General features: G+C 39.2%; 1 protein-coding gene across 1 annotated transcript; it reads right to left on the minus strand.

Moving 5' to 3' along the window:
- Positions 1–5,551: 5,551 nt before the first annotated feature.
- chia.1 (chitinase, acidic.1) lies at positions 5,552–14,686 on the minus strand. Its single transcript, XM_086086154.1, has 11 exons — positions 12,699–14,686; positions 12,452–12,481; positions 11,433–11,637; positions 11,140–11,196; positions 10,878–11,043; positions 10,475–10,599; positions 8,316–8,439; positions 7,773–7,955; positions 7,541–7,657; positions 5,944–6,070; positions 5,552–5,811 (listed from the first exon to the last, which is right to left on the minus strand). The coding sequence occupies exons 1-11, from the start codon at positions 12,715–12,717 to the stop codon at positions 5,603–5,605; spliced, it is 1,362 nt and encodes a 453-aa protein (XP_085942280.1). The 5' UTR covers positions 12,718–14,686; the 3' UTR covers positions 5,552–5,602.
- Between the last annotated feature and the right edge of the window lie 55 nt (positions 14,687–14,741).

Here is a 14,741-nt window from a genome sequence, read left to right on the forward strand (position 1 = left end):
ATCATCCTCTGCCTCCCCGTCGTGTTCGTCTCCACCCCCCTCCTCCTCGCTCTCACCTCCCCGATCATCTTCCCACTCCTCGTCATGCTCATCTCCGTATTCATCGTCATCATCCTCTTCCTCCTGCGGCATCCAAAGTCCAAGAGTAGACTCTTCAACCTCTTCCGAATAAAATTCTTCTTCGGAACCAGTAAGAGTTGAAATTCAAACAATAACAATAAACAAGTGCATTTTTTTTTGTTTTTTTGTATTTTCTTTTGCACACCTGCAAATATGCATGCCCAAATAGACTGAAAGTAAGCTCAGACACATCGACACCAAACTTTTTTGTAATGCCAACCATTTTTATCGCATTCATTTTGACCAATCTGCAGCGGGCTTTGCACAAGCAAATTAATTTATTAGCCTATGGCGCTACCTAGTGGATTTGGGGTGTTAACACTCTCAACACACAAATTCCTCTATTTTCATGTTTATGACTCGTCAAAGAAGCGTTTGCATCAGTAATCACGGAAAATGCATTATAACACAGCAGGTTTACAGCATATAAAAAACAGATTTATAACGGGAGTCAATGAGCCCAAATCTGGCATTTTTACAAGAATTTCGAGTGAATCTCTCCCTCCTGTTTGCAATAATTATAAATTGCAGCATGGCGCCATTTTGAACTTCTACAGTTTTTAACAATCCTGGTGAAATGTCAGGTCCCTAGTGTATTTTTTTCGAATGCTTTTTCTTTGATGAAACACAGAAAAACATAAAAAAGACTGAAAATGGACACATAACACCGACGTTTTTTTTAAAGCCCATTTGTTAGCGGTGTGTTGTAATTTGGAAAACAGGCTGAAAGGTCTGTGGGAAGTCCAGATTTGATGCAATGACAACACAGTACTACACGCCAATCTATGCTTGACTTTCATCCATGACAGCTTATGATGCATTAGATTAACGTTGGGGCACCCCATCGCTAGCCTTGTGAAATCTGAAGTTTTTCAAGATGTTTTATAGCGGCACTGGCCCACAAAGCAAGATAATAATCGAAGTGACATAAAACTGGTGACTGCAATGTGAGTTTTCTTGTTTCTAATGACATAAAATGGGCATTGCTTCTAATCGATGAGATGTTCTTACTCATTTTAGTAACAATATATGTATTGCCCACGACTAGTTTTAATTTTATCAGGCATTACTCATGTAGTCATACTGCTGGCGGTGAGCTACTTAAGTAGCCACAGGTGCCCTGGGGCAGGCTGATGGAAGCATGGCTGCCAGTGTGCGCCTACAGCCTCGCCAACCACCACCAAACATTCACACCTTTTAGATACAAGTGTGAGTGGCACTGGAGGTATTGTGTGTGAAGTGTCTTGCCCAAGGACACAGCACATGACTTGGGGAGGGCGGGGAATCAAACAGCCACCTTCCGGTTACTGGACCACCGGCTCTACCGCCTGAGCCACGGCCACCACATGTGATGTGTTGGGTGTGGGGGTTATTTTTGTGCCTTGGTTGAAGCTCGCGAATCAGACGTCTCTACAGCCTCATTTCAATTTGCACCTTTTCGTTCTAAATAGTGTTAGAGTAGACAATATTAAGTATTGTACTCTTTGCGTGTTCAATTAACTGAATGGTGAGATCCTGGTGATAATCCAAAACGGCTAAAATATAAATTGAAACTGAAAAACAATGTTAATAACTTAACAATAGGGATTCGGAATGTTCAATCCTCCAGTTCAAAGTCAAGTCCTTATCACTTCTGTAGTTTTGAAATGGCATAAAAAGATGTTAAGAGTGCCTCGTATTAATGAATGTTGCGCCACCAATGATAACAGATTGGAACATAAATTATTAATCCTGTAAGAGATAACATTGTTATGTAAGCCACTTTGTGGAAGTCTTGTGTGGCAACACTGCATGGTTTTCTGTGACAACAATTTAAAATTTGTCACTTTAGGATGCTAACTTGTTCAAATGAATTTGTCAGCTAATTTTACTGTATCTCTCCTTTTGTGTGAAAGGACAGCAAACATACTGTTCCGTGTGACCATTTTACAGTCCACTTAACTGATAGTGCCAAACAATGTCATTCTGTTTTGACCCTTTATCAGATCATGGCTTTGGTTTTATCTGGAGGTTTGTGTTCTCATGTGCTCAATATATGTCTTTGGGCTCTATTTTCCGACCTAGTGAAAGGCGGTCTAAATCTGCGCAGGGGCGAGCTACACGTTTATTTTCACAGAGCGTGGCACAATTAACGTGTATTTTGCGGTAGTGTGGGCGTGAACACAGCTGATTCGGCGTCAATCGACGCGAGTCTGTCATGTGACGGTGGGGTTGAGGACCCAACTGCAGGGAAGAAAGGCAGGGAGGCAGGTGTGTACTCAAAAAAGGGTAATTTAATCATGCAAAAAAAACGAAAAGGCAAACAAGTACTGCATTCAAAACTGAAAATCCCAATTTCCAAAAACTCAGATTCAAACAGACGTGGAAACATGACACAGGCAAGCAGGTCTGTCTGTCTCTCTGTCTCTGTCTCTCTCTCTCTAAAAAAAATCTCGAATAGAGCCAAATGTTTTGATTTCTGTGGATTGTTCAGATTTTAAATTTAAGCTTTTGCACATTCTTACATATACATCATTTATGACAGAATTATTATTTTTTTTAGTCAACTATTTTATTTATATAACATTATTTTCTTGTTTCAGTTACTTCTGTTCATTAACGTCAATATTTAAGCATGTGTTTGATATTTATTTATGCATTTTGTTTAATACTGTCTTTTTTGCTGTTGCATTTTATTCAAAACAAAATAATAAATCAAATTGTGTTTACATTAAATGATTGGTTTATTTTTTTAAATCTATATGCCTAGATGACATTCAGTGTCCCACTTAGTACTGTATCAGTGTAAATCAGTCCCTGGCTGACCGTGTTGCCGAATTTGCTAACATTTCAGATTAAAACATGATGCCTCTCTTTGGGGCTCTGTGCAGCCAATAGGGGAATTTGCTGATTTTGCCAAATATTGCAGTACTGTACTTCAAAGATTTGCCTGCAAGTTTGCAAACCAGTTGTCTACTTTGATAACCTTAATCATTGTGGGTTGCAATCTAACAACAAGACTCACATATAGCTTTACAGGGGTATTCATAATGAAAGAGTAGAACATGAAATATGTTTATCGGAGTAAGAATGACCAATAATCACTATTATTGGCCCCAAAATGTAATTTATCGTCGGGCTCCGTGGAGGCTTGCGGATTGCGCACTGCGGACAACACGTGGACAATGAAGCAACATGGACTGAAAGAAAGCAGGGAACTAGGAGAAATGCTAATAAATACCGGTACTTGTTAAGCTATCGCAGTGCTGTCGCAAAAGACCCACAAACGTGCTCGTGTGGTACAGTGCATTTGTCACCTGTCAGGTGTGGTTGGAACCGCATTATAGCGAATAGTAACTAACTTTGGATGACAAAATACCCAGCAACTTAATGAAATTATACAGATTATTGTAGACAGGTTTAGTTAGGGGTTATAAAACTGAGGTCTGATTCCTGGCAGGAACCTGATGGGCTGAAATATGTCATATGTCATCAGCTACATCAGCTTCGGGGATGGACTACGTCACACACAGCGTCCTGTCTGTGCGTCATCATATGGCGTGCGACAACACGGGCAGCCACTTAGTCCCATAAAATAATTGTATCCCTTCCCGCGGGTACAACGCATGTTTTTCAATAAATACATGAAAACACACGTGCGTTTTTTTAGTTTTAGAAACGTTTTGAAGCAAGAAAAAAATATGGACGAAGCCCTGCAGCACCTTTCTTTGGCTGGTGGCGCTCTGGGTGTCAGGTCAAACAGTCCTCAAATCCCCGAACCACGTCTGCCGCAGCCTCAAGTCCCCGAACGACGTCTGCCGCAGCCTCAAGTCCCCGAACCACGTCTGCCGCAGCCTCAAGTCCCCGTCCCGTCTCCACGGCAGCCTCAAGTCCCCGGCCCTCCTCGCCTGTGCCGCTGCCGTGCCAAGTCTCTTCGCCTCTGCCATGGCGGTCTCAAGCCCATGATTATGGACTGGCGGCGCACGCCCTGAGGCCGCCTTCTGCTTTCCATGCTGGGGCGGCGCGGACGCTGCCACAGTTGCCTCCTGCTCCAGTGGGGCGCCCGGGACGCCCTCCTGACCGGCGCGCTCCCCTCGTCTGGCGTCCGGGACGCCCTCCTGACTGGCCTTGATGGGTGGTTTTAACGAAATATTAGGTGTTTTGCTTGTTAGATTTCTAATGCGGAAGTGGGACGTGAATCGAGGACCTGCCTCTTACAGGGCAAGCATGCTAATCACCACACCATTTGTTCATTTAAATTCAATAGTGCAAAAGTTTTACATGTAGTTTACACAAGTGTCAGCCAGCATCTGGGATTTTAAGATGACCAATTGCCATTGCACTTTAGCATTGCAAATGTCAAGGAAAATCGATTGCTTTGAATTCATTTGGACAGAATGTTTACTGATAAAGGCTACTTTTATCACTATCCTGCGAGTATGGAGGGCTCAGAGAAAGTGGGCCTGTGCTTAGTCGCGGGCGTGGGTCCGCACCTAATGACGTCATAAAGTGAGCACCCGCTCGTTTTCTCAGGTTGGGCAGCCGTGGCTACTTCCGTAGTTTACTGCCACTAGTGTGAATGTAAGAGTGCCTGAATAATGCATCCATTGTAAACCGTCTTTGAGTGTCCAGAAAAGCGCTATATAAATCTGATGCATTATTATTATTATTATTACATTAGGAGGCACAGCTGGGACGGTCAGCCTGAGAGCGACCCTTTATGTGTAAGAGGAAACTCACTCTGATCATCCACTCAAACTACTCAAACACCAGAGAAGGTCAAGGCAGACAAGCTGATCTTCTGACTTGGACGATTGTATCCTGAAGTGAGCAAAGGTGACCACTCGGGACCAACAAAAATAAGTCATTTGTCTACTTTATTGCTTATGCCTACTACATTCTTCTGATAAAATGGAGTCTGAAATGGAAAAGTTACAACTAGAGCTCAAGGGAACATTTTACAAACTAACTGCTGAACAGCTGATTAATGTGTGCAATGAACTTCAGATCTCAGGACCGAAAAAATAATCTGTGACTGGTAAAACTCGAAGCCAATTAATTTCACATGTCAAAGTACACCAAACAGGGTGAGTTAGAAAATGGGGGCATGTCAGAACTCCTCAACCTTCAGGAAATAATAGTCCAAGACCAAATGGTGAATAGAACTAAAACTAATAAAATTGATGAAAAGGAACACCTTCAGAGAGAGGCAGAAGTCACTCCGAGAAAAGGAGAGTGAAATGTATGACCTGATGAATGCAAATATGCATCTTGAATATCTTAAGTGAGAAAATCTTAAAATGATCTTATTTTGAGGAATGTTTTAGATGTTTACTACCTCATTCTGGAGTAGACAAAATGTAAAGATGTAGAATTAAAAGTCATTTACAATGATGCATTTTTTTGAAATTATATTTAATGAGTCAATTTAAGATTTTGCTACTGGTTTTTGTTCACGAAATGTACTTAACATTGCAAACTTTCTCCCAAATATTTTCTTGCATCAAGGCCAGTTGCAGCACTTGCAGGAATCATAGTAAATGAGACCGGGCTGGCAGCGGTGCAGGTAGGTGTGTCCTTGGAAGCACTGGAAATAGGTGGTTATTTCAGCTACGTTCGGATACAGGCCATCTGGGCGCCCATGACAGAAACTGGTGATGGGGTCCTTGGTGGTGGTCGGAGCTGGGGTGGTGGTGGGCTTAGTGGGGAAACCTGTCACACATGTAAAATGCCTTGTAAACTTTCACGAAAGCCGTCTCTGAGAATTGAATGCTGTCACACTTTTCGGGACACAAAATTGATATGGAAAACATGACATCAAGCAAGCCAAGGCACAATATTCACCCATTGACATCCTGAGGTGGTTGATGAGAGGGTACGAGCCAGTTGAACAGAAGCCTCCAGTAAAGTCATCCATGTCAAGAGTCCACACATGAGCGCCTCCCAGTTTCTTGCTTGTCATCCACTCAACCTAAAAATAGGATTCATGTCAGAATGACTGCTTGAGAGCTAAAATCATTGTCTCTCCTTCGCTGAATAAAATACGAAATCAGTGGACGCAACTCTGGTCTAAAGAATGACAGGAATATTCAAACAAATACACTGTAATAAAAACTGATATGATTGAGACAAATCACTTCCTGTGTCTTTGTTTGCACGTAGAGGTGTCCTATAACACTGGGGAACAATTTAAAAAAATTCTGTTGGATTAGATTTTCATCTTTTAGCACATTAAATGTTTTTCTCAACAGTTTACCCGGCTTATAAGCAAAATTCCATTGATTAGCTGTAGTGAGACTGTAGTAAGAGCTGATTATGACTAGACTCATCTATAGATATATGCAATTTTGTTTGTGCAGTCACAATTGAGATGGTCAGTACAATCAATATCTGCAAACGGAAAGCTGTCATAGCAGAAGTTAAAAGGATTAGACTTTTGTCTTTTAACCTGGTTATAGGTTGTATTTTGTTTTATTGCAGTTTTTTTTCTAGTTTTCAAAATTTTTAACTATTTCATCTTAATGTTTTATTATAGCTTAAAAAAACATTGACATGATAGAGAAAAACTGAGATCAGTTTGGGATTCCGTACACAAATATTTAAAAACAACTGCTGGACCTAACTCAACAACAATTGCGTTCCGCTATGTAATCATAGATCCTTTCATTGTGTGAATGCTGAAAGGATTGACACATATGTTATTCTACCTTCATTTTTATTATTCCATTTTGTTAAATTTCGCCATATTTTGTCCTTCAACTCCTGCATTTCTCGACGGATTCAAACCATTCCAATTTCAACATGTTCCAAAAAGTCATGCTTTGTGGGCTATTATTTTTCTCATTCCTAACGTTAACAGTTTTTTTTCACAATTCAACATTTTTTCACTCTGAAAACCCCCATTTTGAATGAGACATTCAAACATTCAGTCCCATTAAAAATTCAAACATTCGATTCAGCTTGGGATCAATTTTCAGCACTTGCCAAATTCCCACATGGCAACAATAAAAAATGTATGAATTAAAAAAAAAAATCTTACTAAATATTGTATATTTTTCACCCACATTTCTTAAGGTAGGCGTATTATGGTCCGTATCAATCCTATCAAGATCCTTCTACATTGTTCAATATCCTTTAATATATTTCCAAATAATTAAATACCATTTTATATAATTCCATTTCTCTTAACAACATTCCACCTCATTTAATATGATTCCGCGTTTGTATTTCTTTTCATCCAGAATTTCAGCATTCAAACACAATTCCTCCAGAAATTGCTTCATCTACTTTTGCCACTTTCATTATGCATCGTCTCCACAACAATTGCCCTGCTAATACCCCATGTCCCGAAAGGCATTACACCGGTTCCAGCTTCCTTATGAGCCTCAGCATGAAAGGCTGCACAGAAAATGGGTGGATGCAGATAATAGTGCTTTGTTACCTTGGATGAAAAGCTGCGCTGGTTATCATAGCCAACCCAAGAACTGCCGAAGGTGGCATATGGAACACTCTGTTCATCAATCCATTGAGCAGAAGCACCCATGAGGAACTCACAGACCTGACACAAAAACAAAGTGAACAACCCCAAATTACTTTCTTGTCCAGCACATTTTAGAAGTTCAGTTCATATCAAACGATCAGGCGATCAAACTGTGGGGTGTAGAATATCTGACCTCATAGAAAGCCCAGAAACCAGCAGTGCGAGTGTATGGCCCGGCGTCAGCTGGTCCGTTTGCTGGTGCTCCCAGGCCAGTAGCACCGGTGCTAAGGCGGTAAGTTCTTCCAAATGAAGGGAAACCCATGAGCAGCTTGTCTGCTGGTGCTCCCAAAGACAGCCAATAGGACACAGAGGTGTTCTACAATTTTGGAATGGACATGCATTTCGAGTTACGTCGACATTTTTACAAACACTTAGTGTCCCCATTTTGACATCTAGCCCCAGCAATTGAAGAAAAGCATTACAAATCCAACCATACTAGCCCTTTTAAATTATGCAATATCAAGAGGTTATTTGTTTTATTCATTTACTACATTCATTATAGTCCCTCAAGGGGAAATTCAACTCGTACTCCAATGTACACTTTGTGTTGCACACTACACAGATCCAGATCACACACACGCAGGCACACAAAGAGAGATTTAGAGTGAAAGAGGTGCACAAAAGTGCTGAACCAGTTGAGCTAGGCTGTTTTGCACATCTGCAGTGTGTTTCTTACAATATTATGATGAATGTGTGATCCTGTGTCCATAGAACTTGGGTACAAAGGGCTGTTGTGTCCGGTTGCTCCCTCCCAGTGTCCATGGAAGTCATAGGTCATGAGGTTGATGAAGTCAAAATGCCTGTGAGTTAAAAACATTTTATTTTATTTATTTATTTTGTATTTTTTTTATTATTATTATTTTTTTGTATTTTTGTATTTTTTTTAAAAGAAGAAAAAAAAAGAAAAAAAACATTTTTTTCTTCTTTTTTTTTAAAAGAAGAAAAAAAAATAAAAATAAAAAAATTTTCTTTCAATACACACCAGGTCTCAGATTCTGTACTTTCCTTATTTTTACTAATATGTTTCATTACTAGTGTAATATGCTTCATCAATTAAATAATTACCGCAACCTTCGTGAGGAAAAGTGGTTTGGATGGATGGATCATTTGAATGAGGTACCGCACGAATGCTATTTTTAGACCGCAGCGTGAACCGGAAAAGGGTCAACATAGAAGCACGCTAGCAGACAAGCCATGCTAGTATTGCTTGTTCTGTTCTCATTTATCTCCGGAAAAAAACATGCAGAGTAAACACTGCTGTTATGGAACTTGCAGAAATGAATCCAGACACAACGATCGTCCACATATTAACATTTTGTTGGGGGCCACGCATGCTCCTACAGATGACAATCCTGATCCCTTGCCGGCCACTTGCCGTCACGAAGAGGTAAGCGATTTTCTTTCTTTATTTTTTTTGTTTGGCGTTTGGCACTACCCCAACTGTCGGACGACAATAATGAATGACGATGAAAAATGCTAATGTTTTTCAGACCTGTCTTGCTTACCGCCTGATTTTTTTTTATTATTGTTTTGCCTTTCATATAAATCGTGGCATGCTGTGACATGTATGAAAATGTATCTGTAAGGCCTTTTCTGAATTAAGGAAACAGCCTTATAAGCGGGAAGGATAAAATAATTGACATAATTGAGGTATAGTGAGTGTTGTTGGTTGTGCCCAAGAATTTCCGAGTAGAATTGCGATGGCTACACGCACGAAAAAAAGCAATGAAAAATTACCCCAAACTAGTGTTTTATCAGCCATTTTTAAATTTAGTCTAACTTTTAGTCCAGTTTCAATCAAGCTTGTTAGTTTTTAATCATAGTTAGACAATCTCATCCCATTTTTATTTAGTCCAATTTTAATTGACTATAACTGTAGCAGTCTTTATTTTAGTCCATTAAATCATAATTGTATTCATCTAGTTTTAGTCAACAAAAACGGTCTACCTTTTAGTCTAGTTTTAGTCAGGACAATCATTTTACGTCAGCAGATTATGTTGAACATTTCGGATCTAAAACTATTTCACATAAAATGTTCTCCCATCTTTTTGGTGACAAACAATTTTACACAATTACAGTTTATCAACAAGTGGCTTCTATGGCTCCATGCTATGAGCTAGTAAGTTAGCCAGCATTAGTTAGCGGTAGGATTAACATTATTGTTGGAATGTTATAACCGTTGGGTTAATGTTACGTTATAACTATAATTTGCCTTTCTCTTTTTTTATTTTTTTTTTATTTTTACTTTTCACTGTGAATCCACCTCCTGTCTGTCCCATGTGTTTGTGCATTTTTGTTTCGTTTTTGTTGATGAAATTAACACTACCCCCAAAAACTGTCAAATATGTAAGACAACCAGATATGACAGACAGGGCAGATGGTGGTAAAAGATCGCTTGTTGAAACTGGAGAATGTCGGTGTCAGTTGGGTAGAATGATTTTTTGAGGGGAAGAAAAAAAAAACGTTACCTCTGGATCAAGTTGGCTCTTTTTGCCGTCTTTTTCAGCCCTCTACACTCAAACCATCTCTTCAATTAAACATGAGTATGTTCTTCAACGTTAATAGCAATGAATTTGGCATCAGGGACATCATCCTTAGACAGAACTAGTAGGTTTAGCTCAGTAGACATCTCACTTACGTGCGTTTAGCTAGCATGACTGTTCTGCCGAGTTTGACCCCCTCGCTAGACTCCTGAATATTAATTAAGTGCGGTTGACGTGTATCGTGCGGTACGTCATTGGGTGCCTGGATTTCTTTGATATTTATGCCGGTTAGCAGCCTTATACAGTACAGTGCGTTGAGTGCAATGTTATTATTGAGTGTGTTTCAACTTACGGTGCAATCAGGTCGACCTCATAAGCTCTGTCAATATTGGAGCGGATTGAAGCAACGTTTGCTGAGAGCAGAAGCTGAGTCTTTTTGGAGTCTCTGGCATCGTTCTCAAAAGCTGCTGCCAATTCCTACAGACGAAATCCGCAGGACAAATCAAATCACACCACTTGTGGGTCTCCTTTTAATTTTTTTTTTTTTTTTTAAACGACTTTGCTATATTATCATATTGTGCACACAATTAATAGGGTTGTTTAAATACATTGGAAAACATATTGTATATTGATTGGACCATAACTTAATAGTCTGCTTGCATTTTGCAGCCAATAATATACAGGGCACAAGGACATAATACTGCAGTTAAGAGCTATTTGATTAAGATTTCTTTAGCCTTTAGACGTGTGCTAACCTTGACCAGCAAAGTGAACCTCTGCTTGTCCTGCAGCGGGCTTCCGTTGTGTGCCGGATATTCCCAGGCCAAATTCAGCCCATCAAAATTATGAGTGCGCAGGAAGTTGATGGCTGACCTGATGAATGCAGCACGACTCTCTGGCCTGGCAACCATGGCAATGAATCTAGTGGCACACATAAAAAAAGCAAACTTATGACAGAGGAACAGGAACATTTATTGTCTTTGAAAGGAAATAGTAGCTTTTGGGAACGATACTTACGGGCTCATTCCGTTGACTGTGCCTCCAACTGACAGCAGAGTCTTGAGATCCGGATTACTAAGAGATGATAATTAACAATATTAACTCTGAATTTTCAAGTATTAAAATCAGTTGCCTTCATAGGGTTTAAAGCACGTGATACATGAATTAAAAAAATAACCACACTTGTTAACAATAGTTTATATTTCTATTGTTATCATTATAACTATGATTATGCTTATTCAACCAGTTACAATATCAATGTATAAAGATTTAGCTGAAATCCATGAGAAAACCACAATACTGTAGCTCACATCTTTTTGAGGTTGTTGAGGCTGTTGTACTGCTGCACATCATTCCACTCAATGGTGTTGATTTGGTTGAAGCTGTTAATGGTGGCAAGCGTGTAGATAACATGTGTGCACAAGAAAGGGTCAATGTTGTCTGGGGTGAACTTGGCAAGGCCAGGCCTATACTGGGCCCAGTTGGTCATGTGACACACCAACTTATTGGAGGAAGCTGAGGGAAGACAGAAGAGGGAATAGAGATTTCATTTTTTCATTTATTCTCAGTTTTACTTTATTTTTGCTTTTTAACCTTCAAATCGGCAAGTTGGCTAAAAAACGAGTCAGTGACGGATTTAGGTATGTGTGACGTGTGGCTGCACAGGGTGCCAATGCCAGCAAAAGAATTGCTACCTGATATGGTTTTTTACTTCTCAAATGGCATGGCCTAAAAACATACATTTCGCTTGGGATGTATATAAGCATCCAGTCACAGAGGAATTTCACTAACGTATTTTCTTTATAAAAGCAATTTGAACTCTTTCACTCCCAGTCATTTTCACTGATGCAACCCCCTTCGCTCCTGGCTGTTTTACTTGATCTTGACAGTCTCTTTCATCAGGAAAAATAAATTCTATCTGCTTCCGTTTTGCAGCAATTAGCACGTTTCGTCAATATTCACATTCCTGGTGAAAACACTGGCAAAAAGAGCTTGTTGCAACATGACCCTGGCTGAACTCTTATACTCTGTTGCCACCTGCTTGCCTTTTTTTTTTTTAAACAACTACCACTGCTTTAAGCCACCTCTTCATGTCAGAAGCTGCATCAAGGCCTTCTGTTTGCTCTTGCATAAAAACATTAAAAAACGTGTAAACACATTTTGGGGAAGGAAGGACAAAGTATTTAAAAACGTTTTTACACGTTTTTGGCATTGAATAATTAAAAAACTAAGCTTTTATTTTGGTTAGAGTTATGGTTGTAAGTGTATAGTGAGTGCAGACGCATTATCGATTGACAAAGTAAATTATTCAGTCACGTAAATTGCTTACCTATGTGCAATGCAAGGACAACACCCAGAGCTGCAAAAACAAATGAAGCAGGATGGATTAATATGTGAAAAATATTCTTGGCTGATGGGAGCAGAGCACATTTTCATTATACAGTACGGTGACAAAAAAACAAAAAAAGAGAAAATGACAACTGCAATGTTTTATAAAAATAACAGGATTCAAATTCACATTTCAATAGTCTGTTATGCCTGTTAGGGAATAATGAAATACAGTCATAATAATTTACCTATCAGGAGTTTCGCCATCGTGTTGTTTGGAAAGCCAAACGTGTAGACCTATGAAACTAATTAAGGGAAAGAATTGTTAATGAAAATGAGACCAAAAAAGAACAAAATTAAGACCTATCTAAAAAAACAAACATATCCTTTAATGGGATTAGCAATTTAATATTTACAGATTAAGTTTGAAGTTCTCAAGATGATGAGCTTCTTACCTTCCTGAGAGAACCAGTACTGAGTTGGCCAGTTGGGCCAAATTTATATTTTGCGCCTTAATGACTGATAGACGGTGACAAAGTGCAAATGATAAAACTAGTGGGCGTTTTTTTTAATGAATATCAGCCCACAGTGAGTTAAGGTCAGACAAAGCCATAATCAATCATCATAAATGTTAAAAGGAAATGGCTAGAGCAGTATCGTTATGTTATTATCATGGAATGGTCATTCATCATACAATCTATAACTGCAAATAGCTGACAACACATTTTTATACCAATATGCATTTAAGCAACGGTGATTACTGTATTTACTAGATTTTTGTTTACATCTTTTAACGCAGGGGTTCTTAAATTTTTTTTTTACATTGGGGCCCAACTTTTCCTGTTAAAAAATCAGAAATTATGATTTATGTTGTCTTATTATTGTTTGTATTTAATAACTAAATTAAATCTAGTTAAGGTTTATAAAAGCATTATCAAATAACATCTTGTGTGGGCTGACGTGTGGTGGAAGTGACGTCAAAGTTGAGCAGCATTTGGCTAATTACTGCTGCCTAGAAGCTTGGCATGCATCTAAATAGGTTTAAAAACGCACTTCTCCATTTTTGTGTATGTTTATATAGATGTGTTTTTTTAAACAAACGAAACCGTGTGGACGTTTTTTGTTTTGTTTTTCACAGGGAGGGGGGAAATATTTGTTTTTAAAAATACCCTGCTGCATGTGTACATAGTCTCAACTGAATGCTGCCTGCGGCCACTAGCGTAGCAACATTCCCCAGGGGCCCCAAGCAAGAAGGGATTGGGTGCCCCGGCGGCCATTCGTAGTATACATAGTACACCATTTTAAAATTGCACATCTGCATCTTCAATAAACAATCACCATTAATTGTGCTTCATTCAAGTGACTTGTTTAGTTTAGTTTGTTTAACTTTAGCAAGAATCCTAAGTGAGTCAGAAAACAGGAAAACAAAATTACAAATTTCATGGTCATTAAAAAAAAAAAAGCCTTACTATATACATGGTTGTTAAAAAAGATAAAAGGACGCCTTATTATACATGGTCGTTAAAAAAAACAACTTGTGGTCATAAAAAAAACAAAAAACACCTTACGCCTTCTTACATAGTCATTTTTTTATTTTTGGGAGATGGTCAATTGTCATTGCTGCACTGCTTTTTTTGAAATTTAATTTTTCTTTTCTTTTTTAATTGTACTGCTAATGTGAAGGATATGCGGTTTGTGTCAAATCTGTTGGCCTCCTAGGGTCGGTCCCCTGCTGGCTAAGGGGCCCCAAGCAATTGCCTGCCTTGCCGAATGGCAAACTACGCCTCTGCCTGTGGCCCACAACTACAAAACTGAATTTACTTTGCGGCCCACTAGATGGCGCTTGGGCCATGGCCCAATGGTAAAGAATCACTGTACTAACGGACTAGATAAAAGGGGCAACAAATAAGGTTTCCATCTAATGCAGTTCACTGAAAACTAGAATGATGACAATGCATACATCGTTAATGAAAACGACATTGTCATCAAACAATGAAGCATAACATTCAAAAAAGGGAAATATGTATTTCTGAGGTGATCAGTCCTTAGCGCAAGCATTTTGAAGTGCAGATGATCCACTGATTTGAGATTACCACTCGGGCACATTTGAAAGAGGTTGGCTTGAGTTCCCGTTTGGAACGTTCAAGTTTGACTGATGCTGCATTGCATAAGATAAGTGCTTGATTTATTCGTGAACAGTAAATGACAAGCATCCAGTAACCGGAACGGGAGTGGTACAAAAGGAAAGTCACTACGGCAGCTCCCGTTTTAAATGTTATCTTGAATGTTAT

This window comes from Leptonotus elevatus, chromosome 10, assembly GCF_054856555.1.
Source record: "Leptonotus elevatus isolate MCC_2025b chromosome 10, RoL_Lele_1.0, whole genome shotgun sequence".
Taxonomy (NCBI): domain Eukaryota; kingdom Metazoa; phylum Chordata; class Actinopteri; order Syngnathiformes; family Syngnathidae; genus Leptonotus; species Leptonotus elevatus.